This window comes from Geotrypetes seraphini, chromosome 13 (genome assembly GCF_902459505.1).
Source record: "Geotrypetes seraphini chromosome 13, aGeoSer1.1, whole genome shotgun sequence".
Classification (NCBI taxonomy): domain Eukaryota; kingdom Metazoa; phylum Chordata; class Amphibia; order Gymnophiona; family Dermophiidae; genus Geotrypetes; species Geotrypetes seraphini.
The window spans coordinates 54,018,741-54,042,948 of NC_047096.1; the positions used below are offsets into that span (position 1 = coordinate 54,018,741).

General features: G+C 41.8%; 1 protein-coding gene across 7 annotated transcripts in view; it reads right to left on the reverse strand.

Moving 5' to 3' along the window:
* Positions 1-5,605: 5,605 nt before the first annotated feature.
* FAM118B (family with sequence similarity 118 member B) overlaps positions 5,606-24,208 on the reverse strand; it is an 80,294-nt gene continuing 61,691 nt past the window's right edge. For 3 of the 7 annotated variants that reach the window (XR_004536804.1, XM_033918508.1, XM_033918504.1), the window contains exon 8: positions 5,606-7,560. Coding sequence is in view for 6 of the 7 variants with exons in the window: in XM_033918508.1 (XP_033774399.1) it covers positions 7,547-7,560 (14 nt within the window). In the remaining variant the exon portion in view is untranslated. Of the gene's footprint in view, positions 7,561-19,972; positions 20,532-24,208 lie in introns of those variants that run through there. The other 4 variants (XM_033918507.1, XM_033918503.1, XM_033918505.1 and 1 more) reach the window with 3 other exon arrangements.

A 24,208-nucleotide genomic window follows, 5' to 3' on the forward strand; every position in this document is an offset into this window, starting at 1 on the left:
CCTCCGGACCTCATTCCCGTCGTTCCCTCCATGAGTCGAACTTTTCTTCCTCTCTTTTCTACTCCTATTGGCAACAAGTCGCCTATCGTCCATCTGACTTGAGATTCAGGCATCTCTCCCACCCCCTCTACTGTCACATCCAACATTTCTCACTCACCCTGGATCATGTGCAGCATTTTTCACCACTGCCCACTAGCCCCATTTCTCCTATCACCCCTCTCCAGCACAATGCCACATTACTCCCTCCCACCATCACTATGCCCAACATTCCTCCCCCAGTGCTTTCTCTTCAATCTGTCCCTCTCACCATATCCAACATTTCTCCCTCTCATCCTATTCCCAATGCATCTCTGTCTCACTCCTCTGTCCAATTTTCCTTTCCCCATGTGCGCCATCTTTCACTCACTCTCATGCCCAACAATTCTCCCTTTCTATTCCCTCCATCCTATGTCCCTCTCTGGCTTTGTCCCAAAATTAAGTTGTATGCTGGGAGGGAGCCCCAGCAGTGACTTTTTTTTTTTTTTAGGAGGAGGGGCAGGCAGGGATCTACTGCAGCAGTGGCTTCAACTGATGCGCAGAGCCAGGCCCCATACCCCCAATAAGCAGCCTGTGTACCAAGAAACACTGGTCTAGGCAATGTGGCCAGTTGGGTAAATGTAGGTATCAGTTTTTATATGCACTTCAACTTTAGCTCACTTCTTGGTGTGACTAAACTGTTATAGTGCTAGCCTACAAGTGAAGATTTATTTTGTACCTTACAGTTTTTAATTATGTTTCTTACAGAACTAATATTTTAATCCCACCATTGACTCTTGACAAGTCTAGGGTACAGCACCAAAGAGGTTGAATGGAAGTAAAATGCAGATGTCTCAATTTGTCCTCCCTTTTTCTGGAGCCATATGCTAACCCTAAGGCATAGGGAAGAAATCACTAATACAGAAGAACAGGTAGTGGAAGCAGAACTTTGTTCATCTATCTGTATCTGCTGTGCCTGAAGTGTGTGATAGCAGCGGCCAAGATGGCGTAAAGCTAATGTGTTAGTAAAAGGCCCTCTAGACTACATCCCAATTTATTGCTCCCACCCTTAAAAATGGTCCTGCTAAATCTGACACAGCCTGTTTTTGTTCTATATCATTACAAACTTGCCAATGATAGCAACAGCTACTTGTTCATAATGCCTTGCCACAATCCTTCTACACATCATATCTCCCTTTCAAGCCTGCGGCTTTAGTAGTTGTTTTCTTTTAGTTTAAAACTTTAAAATTATTTGGCTAAACTGTTCAAATTTAATATATATTAATAGACTGGATATAATCTGGGACCTTGTCTAAAATAATCACTAAGTTTTGGCATCTTGCTTTGCTCATTTTCAGTTGTTGCTTGGGCACATGCTCATTTCTTTGTTTATATCATTCCTCTCATAACAGCTGGAGCCTAGATTTAAAGTCACTGGCTTGTGGTAGCACTTGATTTTAGGAGAGCATTTGTGTCTACCTTTATTCTGTGCACTGTTTTTATGTTTCACAATTGCTGCAGTATTTGAAGCACTTTCCTCACTACCCAAAACAGGGGACACTTTAATTTTTTTATAGACTATACAGCATCATGATCTATTTTCTAAGAAAGTAGCATATTATGCATGGACATAAGCTACTAAGGCAGAGGGGAGAGTTATATAAACTACTGAAGGGTGACACCAGTGGTTGGATGCTGGATTTTGTATACTGTACTGTTGGTAAATCTTAGTGCAGTTAAAACTTTTTTAATAAACAAACATACCTCATTGCAGTGCCAGACAACCTTCTTGCATAGTCATGATTGAAAGACTAGACCAGTCTAGAACAGAGGGGTTGTATCTACAGAGCAGCAGACAGAGACAGAACAAGAAAGTAGTTCCAGGTGCTTTTCCCTTAAAGGGGATTATGTAGCCCTAGCATGCTTAATATTACTCAATGTCTTCAACACAAGAGTGTTTGTGCTCTGTATAGTCTCTTGGTATCTGAACTACTTTATTTCTGGCTGGCAGAAGCTTAAAAATTTCTGACCTTATAGAAAACTAGCACTTAAGAAATACTTGGAGATTTGCCCAGTTCTCATCCTATCCTGCAAATTCTACATGTCCACTTATTTTACTGTAAATCCATAAACAATGCTGTTTGATGAATTCCAAACTACAAGTCTCAGCCATTCTCTCAGAATTTGTTCACTACATGGCTAGAGGAAGTTGATACATTTGCTGTTTCTTCTCAAACATCTACAATTCCAATGCACTATTTAGCCTGGCTTAGAGACTAAGATATGGAAACTTCAGTTCAAGAATTCCTTTCAAATGTTTCAAGTTTGACCTTTATTTGATAAATCGCTTATAATAACATCTAAGCGATGTACAGTAATAAAAACCATCAGAGTGCGGTAATACAATTAATTTACAATAGTTACTCATAAAACAAACAAAATTAGACGAACAGGAGGGGGTGGGAAGGAGGGGGAAAAGTTACAATCAATGTTCCTTGTAAGGGAGACTACCTAGGGCAGTGATTCCCAACCCTGTCCTGGAGGAACACCAGGCCAATCGGGTTTTCAGGCTAGCCCTAATGAATATGCATGAGAGAGATTTGCATATGATGGAAGTGATAGGCATGCAAATTTGCTTCATGCATATTCATTAGGGCTAGCCTGAAAACCCAATTGGCCTGGTGTTCCTCCAGGACAGGGTTGGGAACCACTGACCTAGGGTAACAGATGTGCATGGTGAGGAAGGGTGCAAAGATGAGCAATTTTCTTAAATGTCCTCTGAATCCACGGTTTCAGTTATTCACGTTTTTTTGGTTTTTTTAAATAAAGCTGCATTTCAGACCTTCCCCGCCTCCCTCCCAGCATCCCAAACCTTACTTGGTGGTCTAGCGAGCTTTTGGGGCAGAAGCGATTTTCCTACGCTCCTGCCCTGTGTGGATCACTCATAGCAAATGGCTGCGGGGAGTTCCCATCGTAATCTCGAGAGCCTACGGGAACTCATGGCAGCCATTTGCTGTGTGATCTGCATGGGGCAGACCACCAGGTAAGGTCTGGGATGCCAGGAGGGAGGCGGGGGCGAGTCAGAGCTGGCCCAAAAGTTATTCGCAAATATTCAATATTTGCGGGCCAGTTTTGCCCCTAACCCCTGTGAATATGGAGGGGGAAGTGTATATAAAAAAATCAAGTTATTTTGAACTGGAAAGAAAATATAAAGCTGTATATAAAATATGTACTCTCATACTTTTTAATATTGTTTTAATATATAAATTAAATAGGATTACAGTGAGGTGGAAAAAAATTTTTTAACACCCCCCCACCCCCCCCATTCTTTCTTCTTTTATTGCAATATCTCACACTGCACAACTATAAATTTATCTAATAATAATAATAAAAATTTATTTTTGTATACCGCTATACCAAAAGTTCAAAGCGGTTCACAAAGGAAACAATACATACAGTCAATAAAAATAGAATACATATTAAAAACAAAATTGGAATACATCAGTTAAAAAGCAAGGAGAAGTTAAACAGTACCACAACTCAGATGTAAAATGTCAAAACAGGCGTGTCTTTAGTGATTTTCTAAAATCAGAATAAGAAGTAGCCTCTAATATAGGTTTTCCAAGGCATGTATTCAATTTAGCGGCCTGGAATGAGAAAATTCTACCAAAAAACTTCTTATATTGACATAATTTTATAGAAGGATAATTAAATAGATTTATTCTGCGTGTACTCTTATTAGAATAGTTCAAAGAAAAATGAGAAGCAAGATCATCTGGTAGCATCCCAAAAACTGCTTTGTAACAAATACAGGAATATCTCACACCACTACAACTATAAATTTATCTAGCAATCTTTTTGGGAGGTTGCCAAAGGGCCACCAGGCTTCAGCCCCCTAGCCTTTAGTTTTCTAATTACCAAACATGATTAGAGCAGCCAGCTGAGAACTATGGAAGCCAGAGATCAAATCCCACAGCTATTGCTTGGACAAATCACTTAACCCTCCATTGCCTCAGATATAAAAACTTAAAAATTATAAGTTCCAGGGACCTGAAAAATACCTACTGTACTTGAATGTAACTTGCCTTGAGCCATTACTAAGAAAGATATGATCTAGAAGGGGACACTAAAAAGTTCTCATCCCAACACCACATTCTTGGGAGCCATGAAACCTACAAATTACTCCATACTTTTCTTGACATTTTTCATTCATTTCATATCATTGAAACTAAACGTTTCAAGAAAAGTATGGTGTAACTTGTAAGTTTCATGGCTCCACATCATTCTCTTCCTGGTTAGGCTGAGAACTTGTCAGTGGTCCCTTGTAAATCAAAATCAGGTATAGTGTGAACTTAAATAATATAAAACACTACAAATGTCATTCAGGACCTACAGAGCAATTTCAACATCCCATAATAGGGGTAAGTTCCACAAGTCACATAAGCACCTACCTAGGAAAAGACAGTACCAAATGCAGTGCCCACTGATTAATAAACCTATTGGAAATCTAAAACCAGATTAAAACAGATCAATCATGCAATCAGTGCTAACAGATAACCATGTCTCTTTCAAACATGCAGAACACAGATCTTCACCCAGTATACGGTAGAATAAATAACCACAATATAAAAATAGAAATAAAAATTAAACCCCAAGAAGCTACTCCATACAGTGCAACACCAGAGAAAGAGAAAACAATGTGTGCCCCCTTGTACTGTGCAAATTATAAATGACAGCAGTCTGACATATTCCAACTACCACATTACAAATTAACAAATGCAAATAAAAAATAGAAAATTATACTGCTATTATGGTATCCTAGCCTGACTTGAGGAAGGATGTTTAGCTCTCTAAAGTTAGTCAAACATCTTATTTTCATTTTTGTTTTTACTTATTAATGTTTATTAACATAGCTACCATACTATTTTATCTTAAACTAAATATAAAATTATTTTTTCTACCTTTGTTGTCTGGCTATTTACTTTTTTCAGTTGGTTTGGTATATTGACTACTTTGCTACATCCCACTTGTATTGGACAATAAGGAAGAAAAATTTGTCTTACTTGGTAATTTTCTTTCCTTTTGTCTTAACAGACCAGTCTAGAAACCCTCCCTTAAAGGAAATGAATTTTGTTGTTTCTTTGTCCATTTGGTGGATGGCTTTTCTAGTGGCTAGTGCCATGATGTACTAAGTATCATTTCAGCTGCTGACATAGCAAAAGTACTACAGTAGAGGCTATGGCCACCTAGTTGGCAGATGTATTGGCCAAGTGTGGCATTTTGACAAAACTAGCACAAAATGTCTGATTTAACATGATAAGAGGTTGCATCAAGATTCTGGCTGGTAGTATTATACAATGTAAGTGAGCCATAGTGCAATAAATGGAATGCCGATTGCTAAAATAAATATTTATATAAGAAAATTAAAAAATACATTTCTTAAATAGTTTTGAAGCTCACTGCAGTTTTGTTTTTTGTACATCTTCATACCTTCTATGTAAATAAATTCTACTTCTCAGCTGAGCTACTGTTTTGTACTTTAAAAATAGGTTATATTCAATTTAGCAATTTGAAAAAGAGACGACAACAGTTGAAACAATCATCTTTTTAATGCTGCAATCCCAGCACCATGTGCAAAATTATACAAAGTTGTCAGATCACTAGAAAACTAGATCTTCAGTTTATAAAGAAAACAGCTTCTTAAATTCAGTTGCAATACAGTAAGATACAAAACTTACAATATCAAGGAATTCCAAGAGAAAACTAAGCAGGATCTACTTTGGGGTTCTTTTCATATAGAAAAACAATTGATACTTGGCACAAAGTTGCAATTCAATTATTTCACACCAGCTTTGATCACTGGGTTAGCCAGTAAGCCATCATTCTGGCCCAAGTTTCCCAACATTCCACTGCTAGCTAGAATTTCACAGCAAGGCCCTCGGAGCTTAAATTACTTCTATCTCCATTTCTCCAATGCTGATGTTTAACAGATGCTGAAACCACCACCAGAAATCACAACCATATGATATCAGAGCATTGTTGAGACTGCAGAATTGCTTTAGGGATGAGTACAGAGAAAGCACCTTGATTATTAAACGTACAGAAGGGTACTTTGTACAAGACTCATGTATAAAATCAGAAAGTGAGACAAACTGCTCTATATTCCAGCACATTACATATTGATGATATTAGTCAGTAGGACAAAGGAAAATCCTCAAAAAATGTATTTTGTTAGTTGCCCTTACCTGGCCAATCTGAGTTGAGTATTTCGTTAGTTGCCCTTACAAGGCCAGCTGACTAGAACAGGAGCAAACATGTTCTGATTCTTTAGTAGTTTGGCCAGAAGCTACCAATAGGGCCATTAACCTTAATACTGTTCTCTCTTTAATCAGCCTTCAAATTGGAACTCGACATATCACCTTTCACTATGGTATTAAATCAATTTACAAATATAGTAAATTAGGTGGGTGCATGTCAGATTACAAACCCTCTTCACCTTGAGCCCTAAATTCTATTGATATTGTGCAGAAGAAATCTTTACCATCAGTCATTATTATCAGCTCTCAACTGAGTTATCAACACAACTCTAACACCAAGTAATTCAGCAGTTTCAAACATATGCGACACTTATTTCTAAGAATCTAGCATGCAAACTACCATTACAATCAACTGAGTAATAATATTTATCATTAAATATAGAAAAAAATCTATGTTTTAATTATGTTCTGTCAGCCTTTTATTACTACTATTAATTATTTATATAGCGCTACTAGACATACGCAGCACTTGTTAACTAAACTTACTGTAGTTGGAAAAAAAATCCATGTTTTAGTTATGTTCTGTCAGCTTTTTATTAACCAAAATTGTTGTTGCTGTCTTCGCAAATCAAAAACTATTTCACCTAGTGGTTCTCACCCACAAGCTAGCATAAGAGATCTACTCAATGCCCAAAACCACTAGTTGCACAGCTCCATCTTGTTCTCTGTATCTTATGAATCCACAAGAGTTCATTCCCACGAGATGGCTGGGAATCACTAACCAAGAAACAATTCCTTCTATAGCTAACACTTAGACCCTCTGTGTGTGTGCATGCACACAAGTATTTAACAGACCAACTCAAACAACTTAAATTCAGTATAGCAGTGTTCCAATATATCAATTGCTTCAAATAATTATAAAAAGACAAAAAATACTATTCATAAACAGAAATAAGGGGAAGGAACCCTAAAATCACATAATTATGAAAGTATAAGATGCCAGTTCTGCTCCATTCAGAATCAGACCAAGTGCAAACTTTTCATGTATTTTATGTCTTTCATGTGAGACTAGTAGGTGCTCACTCAGTTTCATTCATTCATTAACAAAACAAGAACACTGATTTCAACTCCTTTGTGGACTTTGCCCTGTTCATCTTTTGGTCTGCCGGTTAGCGGCCACGTTTTCTTGGAAGTGTCTTTGTGAATAGATGTCATCATGTCTTAGACTAGCTGAGACAGCAGTTGGAATCTTCAGAGATCTTTCCCTACAGATCTCAAGTGCTCGAACCTGTAGGAAGAGAGGAGCAGTCACCAACAAAGCAGGATTTAAATGTTTCCTAATATAAAGAACAATTTTCCATTATTAGTTTTGTAGTTTTCTTACATTTACAACAGAATGAAGAAAACCACAATTTGAAATGCTAACAGTTAAAACTTTGCAAATGTATACAATCAACACTTCTATACCACCTGCACCATTTAGCACTAAGCAGCTTACAATAAAACTTTAAATGAACAAATCCTTTTACACACGTTATAAAGAACAAAAGTTAATACAGGACCCTCCCAAATATTTAATAAAATAACCAAGGACCTGACTCTACAGTTTTCCATGGCAGTAAGTCGTTAAAGCAAGCATTCTTACTGGCAAAGAAAACTGTCCTCCTGTTCTCTGTGGCTGTTACCAATCGACATAGAAGCCACCAAGAACACTATGCTAATGCATTACAAGGAGCTCAGTAATATTCTAATGAGCTCTCTGTATGATGCATTAAAGGGAACACCACTCTCCCCCTCCCCCCCCCCACCAAATCGGAAATGAGTGTGTGTGTTTTTTGAGCAAGCAACACACACACAGCGGCTGTGCCAAATAAAAGAAAAAATTAAAAGAAAAGCAGGGAATGATCATGTCCCCACTCCTGGTGAGCCCTCCTCCCCCAGTGGGATCTCCTGCACCTGGGTTCACTGGGAGCAAAGAGGTTAAAACAAGTACAACAACTTGAGAGAGAAAAAACCCGAGGTTTAATCCTTGCTTTGGTAATGGCCATAAAAAAACAGTGTGGAGATCAGGTGGCAAAGGGGCAGGGTGTTAGTCCCCTCTCTCCATTAAACAGGAGAAGCAAGAAAGGACCATCCATTGCTCACAATAATCTTTATCAAAGAAACTAAGCAGCTTTCATGGAGGGGGAAATGGCAGCAAAATTGGAAGAGGGACCTCCCCCATGTTTTTTTTTACATTTTAGGTAGGGTTACCAGATGTCTGGGTTTCCTCAGACAAGTCCTCTTTGAGGGCTCTGTTGGGCATCTGGGTGGCTTTTTTTTATTCTACTACTATTGTCTGGGGGAAACCCAGACATTTGGTAACCCTACTCTTGGACCTGCCCCTTAGCAGTCCTGCATGACCTCTGCATCAGTGTGCCCGTTGGGACCCCCACCACAGCTGGACCCCAGCCATGGCACAACAGCCTCCATCCAGTCATGGTCCATTCACATTTCCACCGCTGTTAACAGTGCTCCAGGAGCCCTCTGCTCCTCCCGGCCCTCTCCTAATCTTCGGTGAGCCCCCGCACATGCTAGGCCTCCTTTCTGGCCATGCATCAAAATAAGTGCGCCACTCCTCCCTTTCCCCAGCAGCCAGCATGCAGAATCAACAAGTGCTGCAGCCGCCCGGAGAAAGATCAGCTGATCTGCCTGCTTCCTGCTACTGCGATTCCGCCAGCCCACAACAGCAACACCACGCCCTCCCATGAGCACAGCAGGACTGCAGGAAAGCCTCCAGCCCCCAACAGCCAGAACACAGTTGGATTTAATATTTATTTCTGTACCGCCTGATAGACCGGTACAGTTATTCAGAACTGATGTGTTATATCTCACTATGACCAGCAGGTGGAGACTTGAGACCAAATTCTTTGTTGTAGTATATAGGATGAGGCTCTCCCTCCCAACTCAGTCTTCAAGCAGATGTGAATACAAACTTCGGGCTTCCCCCTTGTTGGAAGTTGTTTTAGGACTCCTGGTTCTCCTTTTTGGTGCCTGACGGAGCTTGGACAGATCCTGTTTGGGGATCTGTCTGACCTCGGGGGTGTCAAACCCGGCAGGTCTCATGCTGGGTCCCTCCCCCTATTTCCTTCACCTTCCGCTTTTGTAGAGGTGCCTCAGCTGACAGCCTGGCCACCGATACCGGTCAGGCCTCCGGCTTCGAGTACCAGTGGAGTCTGTTCTGAAAAGAAAACCCCCCAAATCCTGAGGCTGTGCCAGTCTAAAGGGCTGTTCCCCTTTAAATTTGCTGTATTTTACTGGATTTTTCACTAACCGGCACTTCTGTTTTAGCTAGGAAGCGTTTAAAGCACAATGAGCATTTTGCAGGGGAAAAAGTGCTCCCAACACAAGGCACTCGTGGCCGGCCTGTGCAAGCATTGTACAACAGGCCAGAGCGGTGGGGGATCCTCATCGGCATCGTGTGCCGGCAGCCAGGGAACCTCGCTACAAGTGCCTCGCAAGTCAGCAGCTGATCGCGGGGAAGCCCAGGCTTCCTCCAATGCCCATGAGGGAGGTTTCCCAGCCACCAATGGTCTGGGTAAAAAGGATTCCCTTACTGCCGAAGCGGCTGGGGACTCCCTTACAGCTGCTGCCGGCTTGCCTGCTTTAGCAGCTGGAACGGTTCAGGTTTACCAGATGCTACAGGCCTCTGCAGGATTTTGGCAGTTTCAACTCCAGTTTTGGCGGGAACCACCTCCATTTTTTCTTTAGTCTCAGGTGACCTCTCCCTGTATTAGAGAGACAGGGGCAGGTTTCTGCTGGGTTCCCTGCTGTGGCAAAGAGTCCCTTTGGGCCATCAGGGGTTTTTTCTCCTGATAAGGGTAGAGGTAAGGTTAGAGGGATAGGATTAGAGGCAATTTGTAAAATTAGTCAGAGACCACTGTTCAGGCAGTGGGCCTGATGGGCCGCCGAGGGAGCGGACCGCTGGGCGAGATGGACCTCTGGTCTGCCTCAGCGGAGGCAACTTCTTATGTTCTTATTTCATTTGTACGGAATCTATCCCCTTTCAACTTTAGAGTGCCCTCTCGTTCTCCCTACCTTGGAGAGGGTGAACAGTCTGTCTTTATCTATTCCCTTCAGTATTTTGAATGTTTTGATCATGTCTCCTCTCAGTCTCCTCTTTTCAAGGGAGAAGAGGCCCAGTTTCTCCAATTTCTTATTGTACAGCAACTCCTCCAGCCCCTTAACCATTTTAGTCGCTCTTCTCTGGACCCTTTCGAGTAGTACCGTGTCCTTCTTCATGTACGGCGACCAGTGTTGTCCGCAGTACTCCAGGTGAGGGAGCACCTTGGCCCAGTACAGGAGCATGATAACCCGCTCCGATCTGTTTGTGATCCCTTTTATAATTATTCCTAGCATTCTGTTCGCCCTTTTCGCCACTGCGCATTACCTGATCTCAAAGCAGTGATTCCTGTGCCCCCTCAGGAGTGTTGCACCAGCAGGTACTTCATTTACTTTGTGGTGCCCAAGAAAGAGGGGACCTTTCGGCCATCTTAGATTTGAAAGGGGTCAAACAAGGCACTCAAGATTTCAATTTTTTTCGCATGGAGACACTGCGATCTGTTATTCTGGCAGTTCAGCCAGGGGAGTATCTGACTTCTCTAGATCTGACGGAGGCCTACTGGCATGTTCCAATCCAGGCCTCCCATCAGCGCTTCCTTCACTTTGCGATCTTGGGTCGGCACTGTCAGTTTTGTAAGAACATAAGAACATAAGAACTGCCATCTCCGGATCAGACCTTCGGTCCATCAAGTCCGGCGATCCGCACACGCGGAGGCCCTGCCAGGTGTACACCTGGCGTAATTTATAGTCCACCATATCTTTATATGCCTCTCTTAAGGAGATATGCATCTAGTTTGCTCTTGAAGCCTAGGACGGTCGATTCCTCAATAATCTCCTCTGGGAGGGCATTCCAGGCGTCAACCACCCTCTGAGTGAAGCAGAACTTCCTGATATTAGTCCTGAACTTGCCCCCCCTTAGCTTCATTACATGTCCTCTAGTCCGTGTCAAATTGGACAGTGTAAATAATCTTCTCTGCTCTATTTTGTCGATTCCTTTCAGTATTTTGAAGGTCTCGATCATATCCCCACGCAGTCTCCTTTTCTCAAGGGAGAACAATCCTAGTGTTATAAGTCTATCCTCATATTCCAGTCTCTCCATACCCTTCACCAGTTTTGTCGCTCGTCTCTGCACCCTCTCCAGCAGTTTTATATCCTTCTTTAGGTAGGGAGACCAATGTTGGACGCAGTATTCCAAGTGTGGTCTGACCATTGCCCTATAAAGCGGCATTATAACTTTCTCCGATCTACTCGAGATTCCTTTCTTTATCATGCCCAACATTCTATTTGCCTTCTTTGCCGCTGCCGCGCATTGTGCCGACGGCTTCAGGGTCCTATCTATCAGTACACCCAGGTCCTTTTCTTGTTCACTCTTCCCCAGAGTTGCACCTGACATTGTATACTCGTATTCCTTATTCTTATTTCCTAAATGCATTACCTTGCATTTCTCCACATTGAACTTCATCTGCCATTTCTCCGCCCATGTTTCTAACCGACACAAGTCGCTCTGGAGTTTCTCTCTATCCTCCTGCGATCTGATCGCCCGGCATAGTTTTGTATCGTCTGCAAACTTGATGATCTCACTGGATGTTCCTTCCTCCAGGTCATTGATATAAATATTAAAAAGGATCGGCCCAAGTACCGAGCCCTGGGGTACTCCACTAGTCACTTTCTCCCAGTCGGAGAACTTCCCATTTATGCCCACTCTCTGCTTTCGGTTTTCCAGCCATTTGCCTATCCATCTTTGTATATCTCCCTCTATGCCATGGCTTTGTAGTTTCCTGAGAAGTCTTTCGTGTGGAACTTTGTCGAACGCTTTCTGGAAGTCCAAGTATATTATGTCCACAGGCTTCCCACTATCAATTTGCTCGTTCACGGTCTCAAAAAATTGGAGTAAATTCGTCAAACACGATTTCCCTTTCCTGAATCCATGTTGACTGGGTTTCATCAAGTCGTGTGCGTCCAAGTGCCGGACTATGCTATCCTTGATCAGTGCTTCAACCATCTTGCCGGGGACCGACGTAAGACTCACAGGCCTATAGTTGCCCGGTTCCCCTCTCGATCCTTTTTTGAAAATTGGCGTGACGTTCGCTATCCTCCAGTCGTCCGGTATCTGTCCAGTTCTGATTGTCAGGTTTGCAAGTTTTTGCAATAACTCTCCGATTTCAACCTTCAATTCCTTTAAGACTCTCGGGTGAATTCCATCCGGTCCAGGGGATTTGTCACTTTTAAGTTTGTCGATCTGATAGTATATCTGGTCTAAGTCCACTTCAACTGTGGTGAGGCTGTCTTCTATTTCTCCTGGAAACACTTTCTCTGCTTCAGGTATTGTTGAAGTGTCTTCCTTCGTAAAGACAGACGCAAAGAAGGAATTTAATTTGTCTGCGATTTGTTTATCTTCCTTGATGTACCCTTTTCTTCCCTGGTCGTCCAGGGGTCCCACTGCCTCTTTTGCAGGTTTTTTCCCTTTCACGTATCTAAAGAAGGGCTTGAAGTTTTTGGCCTCCTGGGCTATTTTTTCCTCATAATCCTGTTTGGCATCCCTCACCGCCTTGTGACATTTCTTCTGATCATCTTTATGTTTGTTCCAGGCTTCGGTTGTCTTTATGCATTTCCATTTTTTGAAAGAGTCCTTCTTTTCTTTTATGGCTTCCTTCACCTGTATGGTAAGCCATGCCGGTTCTCTTTTGCTCTTTGTTCTCTGATCTTTGGAAATCCTCGGAATGTAGAGATCTTGTGCTTCTGTGATAGTATTTTTCAGTAGGGACCATGCCTGATCTACCGTTTCAAGTTTGTCCACCATCTTCTCTAGTCGTTTTTCTACCATGGCCCTCATGCGATCGTATTTACCCTTTTTAAAGTTTAAGGTGGTGGTTAAGGTTTTGGCATGTTTCCCTTTCCCGATGTCAAGTTTAAAGTTGATTACATTGTGATCACTCGTTCCCAGTGGAACCACGACTTCCACTTCTGTTATCGGTCCCGTGAGGCCATTAAGGACCAAGTCCAAGGTGGCGTTGCCTCTTGTCGGCTCTTTTACCATTTGTTCCAGGAAGCAATCCCCTAGCACCTCCAGGAACTTGGCCTCCTTGCCGCAGTTGGAGGTTGCTAGTTTCCAGTCTATCCCTGGGAAATTGAAGTCTCCCAATATAATTACATTGCCCGTCTTGCATTCTTGTTTGATTTCCTCCATCATTTCTGAGTCAGTTTCCTCCGCCTGTCCTGGAGGACGATAGTAAAGGCCAATTTTCGTATCTGCGCCATATTGACCAGGAATTTTGATCCAGAGTGACTCAAGCTTCTCTTTCATTTCTGTTGTAACCATTTCAACAGAATCTATTCCCTCCTTAACATATAGAGCAATACCTCCACCTTTCTGCCCTACTCGATCTCTTCTATACAGTTTGTATCCCTGAAGTACTGTGTCCCATTTGTTTTCTTCATTCCACCATGTTTCTGTTATGCAAATGATATCCAATATGTCATGTCTCGCTATTGTCTCTAGTTCCCCCATTTTGTTACCTAGGCTTCTAGCATTCGTATACATACATCTAAATTCCCTTCGTGTTACCTTTTTGGACCTTCTACTCTTGGCCGTCCCTATAGTTTCAATTACGGTATCCTTTACTGCTCCTGTGTTATTACCCTTGTTTGCTGTGTGTTCGTCCTCTCCTGTGTCTGAGTTGTCCATTCCTGCTTTTTCTCCCTTATTGGCTGTGAGGTCGTCTTCTCTTGTGTAGGAGTAGTAGTCCTTGGCTTCTTCGCCAGGGCATCCTGCTATCCGTGCCATCGACCGGTGGTCGACTGTCGGCTTTCCCCTATCTTTCAGTTTAAAGCCTTCTCGATTGCCTTCTTCATGTTGCCTGCCAAAACTCGTGCTCCTTCCTTGTTGAGGTGTAGTCCATCCCTTCTGTAGTACTTGCTTTTTCCCCAGAACGCCGTCCAGTTGCACACGAAGTCGAAGCCTTCTTGTGCTCTTCCTTTTGGCCTGGCCAAGGCTCCAAGGATATTCACCAAGGTTATTGTGGTCATGGCGGCGGCTTTGTACAAGAAAGGCATTCTGGTTCACCCCTATCTGGATGACTGGTTGATTTGAGCGAAGTCTGTCCAGGAGAGAGTCTGGGTCACGGCTCAGGAGGTGGAATTCCTGCAGTCACTGGACCTTTGCAAGAGTCGGTTGGCCCCCTCTCAGCGCCTGGAGTATCTTGGGGTTCTGTTCGACACCTCCTTGGGGAAAGTCTTCCTCCCAGAGGTCAGGGTCATCAAATTGCAGTCTTAGATTGCCTCCTTATGGCGTCCCCGGTGTCCTCGGGCGCAGGATTTCCTCTAAGTCTTGAGGTCGACGGTGGCTTCCCTAGACATGGTAAGATGAGCGTGGGCCCACATGCGTCCTCTTCAGCATTCTCTGCTTCGGAGGTGGTCACCCCAAAGACACAGTCTGGATCATCCTGTTCCTCTGAGGGGCTTGGCTCACTGCAGTCTTCATTGGTGGCTCCAGACCTCTCATCTAGTCCAAAGGGTGAGTCTGGATCAGCCACAGTGGACAGTGCTTCTTACGGATGCCAGTCTCCTCGGTTGGGGAGCTCAGTGTCTGGGTCACTCAGCTCAGGGCACATGGTCACGGAGGAGGCATCCAGGTTGATCAATGTTCTGGAGACAAGAGTCATCTATCTGGCACTGTTAGCATTCAGAGTTCTTTCGGACAATGCCTCAGCGGTGGCCTATGTCAATCATCAGGGAAAGCACCAAGAGCACTCTGGTGGTGCAAAAGGTGGTTCTGCTCATGGTCTGGGCAGTCTCATCTTCGGGACATCTCGCAGGAGTGGAGAATGTTCAGGCGGACTTCCTAAGTCATTACGTGCTAGATCCTGGAGAGTGGCTTTTCAATTGATAGTGCAGTCTTGGGGTCAACCCCTCATGGACCTGACTGCCAGTAGTGTCAACGCCAAAATGCTCTGCTTCTTCAGTCGTCACAGAGACAATCGGGCTGAGGGGCTGGATGCTCTGATTCAACCATGGCCCATGGAGGGTCTATTGTATGTGTTCTCTCCGTGGCCATTAGTGGGCAGAGTTCTCCACATTGTTCGATATACAGGCCTCATGATTCTGGTGGCTCTGAAATGGCCCTGGCGTCCGTGGTATGTGGACCTGGTGAGGCATCTTGTGGCAGATCCTCTCTTCCTCTGCCTCTCTCGACTGACCTTCTGACTCAAGGCCCCATTCCAATGTTCGATCCGGGTCCCTTTTATCTTACAGCTTGGCTCTTGAAAGGGAACGCCTAGGAAAGAAGGGGTATTCGAATAAAGTGATCTCAACCCTCTTAGGGGTCCCAGAGACTTTCCACATCTCGGGCTTATGTGCGGGTTTGGCGTATATTTGAGCAATGGTGTGGAGCATGAGGAGCAATGTTACCTCTAAGCTGTGCACTTGTGTGCGCGCGCGCACAACTTGCCGAACCCACGCACACAAATTAAAATAGCGCGCACAAAAAAATAAATTTTTGCCTAAAATGATTTTCACTGCTAAAATGAAATGTTGTAGAAGACCAGCTGTTCCGATTTCCCATTTATCACATTTATTGAAGCGCTATAATATAAATTTTAAGTCATTCACGCGATTCCGTTATCTTTGGCAGTTGAACTTGACAAGTCACGTGCCCCATAGGGCCATAGCCTATGGCCCATAGGATATGAAACACTTCCAATTCTTTGACTTCCTGAAGTTCCGCCATATTGTTTATTTCATGGAATCGTAGTGTGCAGCGTGGTACTGCGGTTGTATAACTGTATTCATTTATTAAATTGCAACCAGATATAACTCTTAAAATGTCTAAACCGCGAATGGTGAAAAGTGTAAAACGCAAGAGAGCTGCAACAGCTTTTAGGTCTGAATGGCTTGAAGAAATTGTTGAAACGGAGACACCGGAATCTCGAAATACAATGCGTGTTCGACTGTGTGAAATATTTACCTATGACGAAGACAATGGAGTTGTGTGTTGTTATTGTCAAGATGCCAAAGCAACTGGAAAATTCTCTACTGGAAAAATATGGGATGATGTTTGGAAACTGGACTTTCTGAAACGCCATTTATCAAGTAAATCTCATACCGACAGTATTAGGAAACTCAGAAGTAAAAATCCGAATTTAAGAGGGGGACTGGTTAATATGTTGCTTGAAAGCCCAACCAAAAAAGAAAACAGGCAAATTAGTAATGAACGGAAACGTTCCAGTCCTGATGAAATTAAGGTTCTTGTCGACAGTGTTGTGCTGGCCATTAAGATGAATATCTCAATGCTCTCTGTTCAAGATATCAATGAGCACATGGCGAAGTATGTTAGTATACCTGATAGCTGGAGAAACAAAAACTATGTGTTTGAATTTCTTGGAATTATCAATGGCATTGTGCAAGATGATTGTATGGCAAACATTAAATTAGCAACAAATCATACGTTAACTGTTGATGAAAGCACAGACATTTCTGTCAACAAATACTTAATACTTTACTTTAAGTATCGGCCAGTCAATTCAAATGAGTATAGGGCATCATTTGGTGGTATGCTACAGTTGGAAGCATGTGATGCTACATCAATAGTAACAGCAATTAGGGAATTCTATAGGAAACATGAACTTGACCTGAATAAAATGGTTATGTTCACCTCTGATGGTGCCTCTGTTATGTTGGGCAAAAAAGATGGTGTTGCAGCACAGCTGAGAAAAGACATTCCACATTTAGTGCAGCAACATTGTGTTGCACATCGGGAAGATTTGGGACTTTCTGATTCATGGAAAGAAGTAAAATTGATGAAAGAAGTAGAAATTGTAATGAGAACTGTGTACACAGTGTTCTGTCGGTCTTCTACTAAACGATGCAAATTTCAAGAAATAGCAGATGCATCTGAATGTAAATCAATTGCTTTCAAACCTCTGAATGAAGTGCGGTGGTTATCTAGACACTTTGCACTTAAAGCAATTATTCAAAATTATGATCCCCTGTTAAAATATTTTGAAGAAGACAACGATAATGATCCTATTGCAAAGTACTGCTATAAGAAGCTGAACAGTGAACAATTTCATATTACACTTGAAGTTTTGAATGATGTCTTCTCAGAACTGGCTTCCTTAACCATGGCATTTCAAAAACGTGGTTTGACACCATTGGAAGCTTATCATCTTGCACAGGGTAAATTGAACAAACTTCGAATGCAATACTTAGGTGACAAGGTTAAGTGGAGTGATAAAGTCAATAGTCTTCTTGACAACAGGATGAGGTCTGGAGAAAAAGTTTCAGTGGATACTAATTCCATATTAACCTTCATCAACATCCTATGTTTGAAAGATTTCCTGAAAATGAAGTTGAGGAATGGTCTGCTTTTGACTGTACAGCAATATCACAATGCGACTTTGACTTCGGAAATGGACATATCAGATCTCTTTGTTTAAAGTATAAACAATTTCTTCCGGAGGAAAGTGTTATTATTCAGCAATACAATGACTTTAAATTCCTTGTTGCAGAAAAAATCAAAAGCAATCTGATAAACAGCTTTCCAGATATGACGAAATTTGCATTTCAGAATGATCAATTTGCAGATTTAGCAAAATTGATGGACATTGGTGTCACATTCTTAGCATCTAGTTCAGATTGTGAGTGTGGTTTTAGTCTAATGAACAATTTGAAGACTAAACAAAGGAATCGTTTACATTTAGAGCATTTGGGAAATGCTGATGCGTGTTAAGAGTCACCTTCAAAATGAAGGCTCAACAAATCTTGACAGAATTTATTCGGACTGGATAAATATGAAAGATCACAGGGAAAAAAACTTTGAAAACTAAATTGCTGTTATTTTCTAAATTTTAAGTATAAAGTACAATGATACCTTATTTATAGGTAGCGCTCAATGAAAAATTTCAATGAAACATAATTTATGTTTATTGAAATGAGACTTTATGTTACATAAAGTGTAACTAACATAAAGTATAACTAAAATTATATTGTGTTTTCGTTAATTCAGACTAAACTCAAAGACCTGCCCATAAATGCCCATAACGGGCCCTCTGGCAATCATTTTTATAGCGCACATAAATTTAGTTTTTCTTTAAAATGCACACAGATGAAATTTTTTGCACACACAGCCTATGAAAAATTAGAGGTTACATTGACGGGGAGTGGTGTCTTTTCGCACTTCCTTACCTAACATCTTAGAGTTCTTGCAGGATGGTCTAGACAGGGGTCTGGCTTGGTCTTCTCTGAGAGTTCAGCTTGCAACCTTGCCAGCCTTTCGTGGGTTGTTACGAGGTCAGTGTCTGACTGCCACTCCCGATATTCACTTTTTGTGAGCGGCCAAATTGCTTCGATCTCCTTTGCGTCCGTCTGTTCCATCTTGGGATCTTAATCTGGTCTTGTCCGTGCTGGTGCGCCCACTGTTTGAACCATTGGGCGCCTGCTCGTTGAAGGACCTTACTCTTAAGACGGTCTTTTGGTGGCTATTACATCTGCTAGACATGTTTCTGAGCTGCAGGCTCTCTCTTGTAGGTCTCCCTTCCTGGAGTTTTCTAGGTGTGGTGTTGCGGCCTGTTCCTTCTTTTCTGCCAAAAGTAGTTTCTCCTTTTCAGTGGTCCTCCTGGTGTTCGGTAGTCAGGAGGGATCTTCCGAGCAGAAACAGTTGTGCAAGTTGGATGTCTGTCGGGTCCTTCACTCTTATGTTCAGAGGACCCAGGAGTTCAGGAAATCAGATGATCTCTTTGTCCTTCTAGCGGGTTCTAGTATTTTTCTAAGGCTGGGGAGCTATAAGAACCGCGGTTCTGGCTCAGCTGGTGAGCTGTGGGGACATTTTCATTACAGAGTTCTAGTTCTATACTTTTTCCAAGTGTTCCTATGTTTGTTGTTTTTATACTCCTGTTTGGAGAGTTTTTACTGTTACATGTTAAGATTTTTTCTTAGTTCTGCTTGGCTATTTGGCAGACTGTGTTGGGAGGGGGGAACCTCAGCCTATATACTACAACCAAGAGTTTGGTCTCAGTCTCCACCTGCTGGTCATAGTGAGATATAACCCATCAGTTCTAAATAACTATACCGGTGTACAGGCTACCAGAGAGAAAATTAGCAGGTAAGAACCTAATTTCTCCTTTCTTTTTACTGGTTACAGATGGATGCGTGGAGAGAAAGGGGGTCATGCTAAATGGAAGGGACTGATAAAACTCAAGCTTGCACCCATCTCGCAGAATGTCCAGCACCCCAGCAATCTGTGGTGATGTCTGCCCACTCCTCCAGGAATGCCAACAGCCTTCCTCCAATCTACGGAGGGTTGAGAGAGGGCCTAGCATCATAACTGCTTTTTTGGGGCGGAAGGAAAGTGGGCTCCTGGAAATTGTGGGCGTTTAGCTCCACCAAACTGTTTGGTGCTCTAAAATCTCTGACCCGAGGAACCTCTGGAGTACTGACGATATTGCCTGGAGGAATGAAAACTAGAATGCTCAGGTTCTCTAGAACAGTTTCTCAACTCAGTCCTGGAGTACCCTCTTGCCATTCAGGTTTTCAGGATATCCACGTTGAATTTGAATAAACTTGATTTACATACACAGCCTCCATTATATCCAAATGTCTTTCATGCATATTCATTGTGGATATCTTGAAAACCTGACTGGCAAGGGGGTACTCCAGGACTGAGTTGAGAAACACTGCTCTAGAAGACCGAGGCCTGCTGTCTGGCAAGGACTTAGGTTTGCAATCCTGCAAGCTAGCCATAAGATCATCCAGACCCTTACCGAATAATAACTGCCCCTTAAAGGACAGTTTACTGAGGGTCACCTTGGAAGAAAAATCATTGCACCACTGTCTGATCCACAACATTTGGTGCACGGAGCTAGAGTAAGCCGACAGCTTGCTCACTCCTCTGAATAAATCATACAGGGCATTGGCCACATATTCCACTCCAGAAATTAAAAATGGAAAATCCTTAACCATGATGGTGTCAGGATTATGACACAGCTTGGAGTGACATGCTCTAGCGACAAAGCATGCTGGTGTGGCCACTGTCAAACTCGAGGCCGTGGAATCAAAAAGTCTTTTCAGCACAAAATTGATCCTGCGGTCTTGTGTGTCCTTCAATATCACACCACCTTCAATGGGAAGAGAAGTGCGCTGGGTGGCCTGCACCAAGGAGTTCACCTTTGGAGAAACAAAACATTGATTAAAAAGTATAGATCTTGAACATGGCCTTGGCCACTCTTAGACCTTCCAGTACCTCCCAGTGATCCTTGAGCATCTTCGCAATGTCCAGATGGTCAGGAAAAGAGGAAGGCTGTGGATTCATGCTACTCATATGAGAGCACTGCTCGGTCGAGGACTGATTAGTTTCCAATTTCAATTCCTGAAGGGATTCTGAAATTATCCCTATCAACACTGAAGGTCTGAATATAGTTTCTACACTGAAGGATTCTCCCCCAAATCCAGAGTATCTCTCAGATTTGGGTCCTGGAGATCCGTGACTGCCACCAAATCCTCAACTGTGGAAGTGCCTGTCTGAGGAAGCAAAGGCATGACCACATCATCTGGAGGCAGACTGTCCCCCGAATGTGCATGGCCCTGCTCCTGGGAACCCACATCCCCAACACCAACAGACCACAATAGATGGATTTGGCGAATTTTTATTAGCTAGATAAACCTGAAACAGCATATTAAATAAATTCCAGGGGAAAACCTTGTACCTGAGGGGCATCCGCCTCCTCGGAACTCTTCATGGAGCTTTTGCCACTGAATTGTGGCTGGGTTTCACCAGGAATGCACTTGCACTGCCCCGGCCCTAATTTGCATGGTGCTCAGATGGACTGATTGTTAGAAGCCCCCCGAAGGGGCAGTGGAGGCTAAAGCTATCGTCATCTCTCTCCTCACACGCCACGTGGCATGTGGAACACGGATGCTCACCTGATAGCAATCTGCTGCAAACAGGGTATAAATTTGAGGTATCCTGCTCTGAGGAGTTCAGAATAGTAGCTTCTCCACTGCAAAGACCGAAAAGTCTTTAATTTGGTGTCTATTTGGGAAGCTATTTCTACTTTGCAACTCTCTCTTGGTAACTAGATAAAAATACTTTCTTTGGTGCTCTCAGAGAACTTAGATATCAAAAACAAATTATCAACTTTGGAAAATAAATCTTTGGACTGCGAGACCAGGTAGAAATACATTGAAGGCTCAAGCTTTGACATGGATTAAAGACAGTGGGAGTTTACACTTTAAACAAGAGATGTTGGAGAATGCTGTCAGGATATAATCTCAGGATTATAAACTTCCCTAAATTTTTTTGGTTACTGCTCAAGATAAGTTTAGGAGATATTTAACTTGAGATATTGAACGTTTCAGAGGCCTCATATCCTCCCTCTCTCAAAAAATTATTTGCCTGAGAAGAAAAAGAAAGAATCCCAACCAGCAGAATTTGTCTGCAGATAGTTTGGACTTAATTTCCTCAAGAGATCAGATACTGATGCACAAGTTCCCGCTACCCTGTTGGTTCAATTTGCTGACAGAGAATGGCTGCTTAAATTGTTTATGCATAGGGATTCTTATTTTATATGTCAAAAACAAAGTAGGTATCCAGATGTATCTAGGTTAACCCAGAAGAGAAAAAACAATTGTTATTAAGACCTCAGGTAGTACAATTAGGAGCTACTTTTATTCTGAGATATCCTTGCAAATGTGTAGTCATTTGGAGAATAGATATGATTTTTTGAGCCACAACAGTTATCTAAATTTGTTTCTGCTAAAGGACAAATAAGTACTCCATGAGAATTGACCTCACTCTAAGGGAATTGTCTAGAACTACTTCAAGCTTCATCTTTATTTACCTGAAACTATTTTCAATTTTATAGGATCTGCCCTTTATTTAGCTCCTTTTCAGTTAGTGGGCTAACAAATACAATGTAGGATTGGAATATTGTTGTCCTTTATTGCTTAATCTGAAAGAACACGGTTGTCCTAATATTACTCTCTCTCTCTGTTCACATTGTAAAATTTCTTTTGACATTTTTTTGTCGTTGTAAAATGTAAACCTGTATAAATAAAACAGCCTGAAAAACGCACTAAAAAAATGGTGATTTTAGGATTTTTGAGGTGGAGGAACCTAGGATTAATCTCCAAACCACCCAAAATGTGAAGCTGGAGACCCTCCCAAAATCAATCTCACAGGCTGTCAAGCCTGTTACTGACTGTGCACTGGGAGCTGCAAGATGGAAGCTGAAACAGCTTACAGGTATATCCTCTGCCTGAACAAGCCTTGGAACTGGGGAACTTGCATGTAGAACAATCTTTGTCCCACTTTAGGAATCAATTGAAAGCCTATTTTTTCAGTTTAGTATTTGGAGTCCCTTTTCTGGAGGGTCAGCATATGGGGCATGGTGCGTGATGTGGTGTACAATAGAGAATGACACAGGGAAAAAATTTGTCATCACTTTCCGGTCGAGCTCAGTCCCCGTCACCCGTCCCATCCAAACGAGCTCAGTCCCCGACCCAACCCCATAAACCATCTGATCCCAGCCACACAAGCCTTGAATAGTTTTATACTGAACTTATTTTATTAAAGTATAAAAAGAAACAATATTCTGTACAATTGTCATTTTATAAAGTTCTGGCTGCTGCACTAGAGAAATAGAAGTTAAGCTGGCAGGGCTTTGTTTATAAATGTTTATCAACACAACTAACATACTACTTTATCCTAAAGCAAAAAAAAAAAAAAAGAAATAGAATTTTTTTTTCTGCCTTTGTCTGGTTTCTGCTTTCCTCAATCTATTCTGTTTACTTGGAAGAAAGAAATAACACTCATTAAACCTTTTTATCTTAATAACATTCAAATTAATTTGGTGCCCTCTGTTAAAATCCTTGGAATACTGATTGACGCGAATCTATCATACCATGATCATATTTCCCTCGTAGTTAAAAATTGTTTCTATAAACTTCGCCAAATTAGGTCAATCTCTAAATTCCTTACCACATCATCTTTGAAAATATTAATCCATTCTTTTATAATATCAAAAATCGACTATTGTAACGCTTTATTTTTAAATATTACCAATAAGGAGAAAAGGAGACTACAAATCATCCAGAATACAGCCGTAAAATTAATTTATAATGCAAAAAAGTTTGACCATGTTTCCCCTCTCTTGAAGGACGCGCACTGGTTACCTATAGGTCATAGGATCATGTTTAAAATAATGTTTCTTATTTTTAAAACATTAGCATCTAATGAACCTCAATTCATATCCAAACTATTAATTCCTTATAAGCCAAAACGCTCACTGCGATCATCAGAACAAAATTTACTTTCCGTACCCTCATTAAAGATTATTGGGACTAGAAGACTGGATATTTTTACAGTAATGGGCCCTCAATGGTGGAATACTTTACCACAGTATATTCGATCTGAACTAGATATTGTTAAATTTAAAACACTTTTAAAGACTTATTTATTTAAAGATGCCTACGATTTTTCTTAATTATTTTGAAATTTTTCTCTTACATGGTGCTCTGGTTTTATAATACCCTTCCCATCGTTCTTTCCTTTTTTTAACTTTACCCAAAAATTGTAACTTTTATCCCCATTCCTTAACCTCATGTGTGTGTTCTTTTAATTTTGTAATTTGTAATTTGAATTATTTTGTAAGTTTCTTCTATTTAAATTGTAATATGTACATCGCCTAGAATCTGTAATAGGCGATTCATCAAAAACTAAATAAACTTGAAACTTGAAACTTTACATTCAATTCATACCATCCATTGTCTGCATTCTCTCTCCCTTCATCCCCCACTTGGTCTGATACCCATCTTCTTTCCTCCGCTCCCTCCATAGTCTGGCA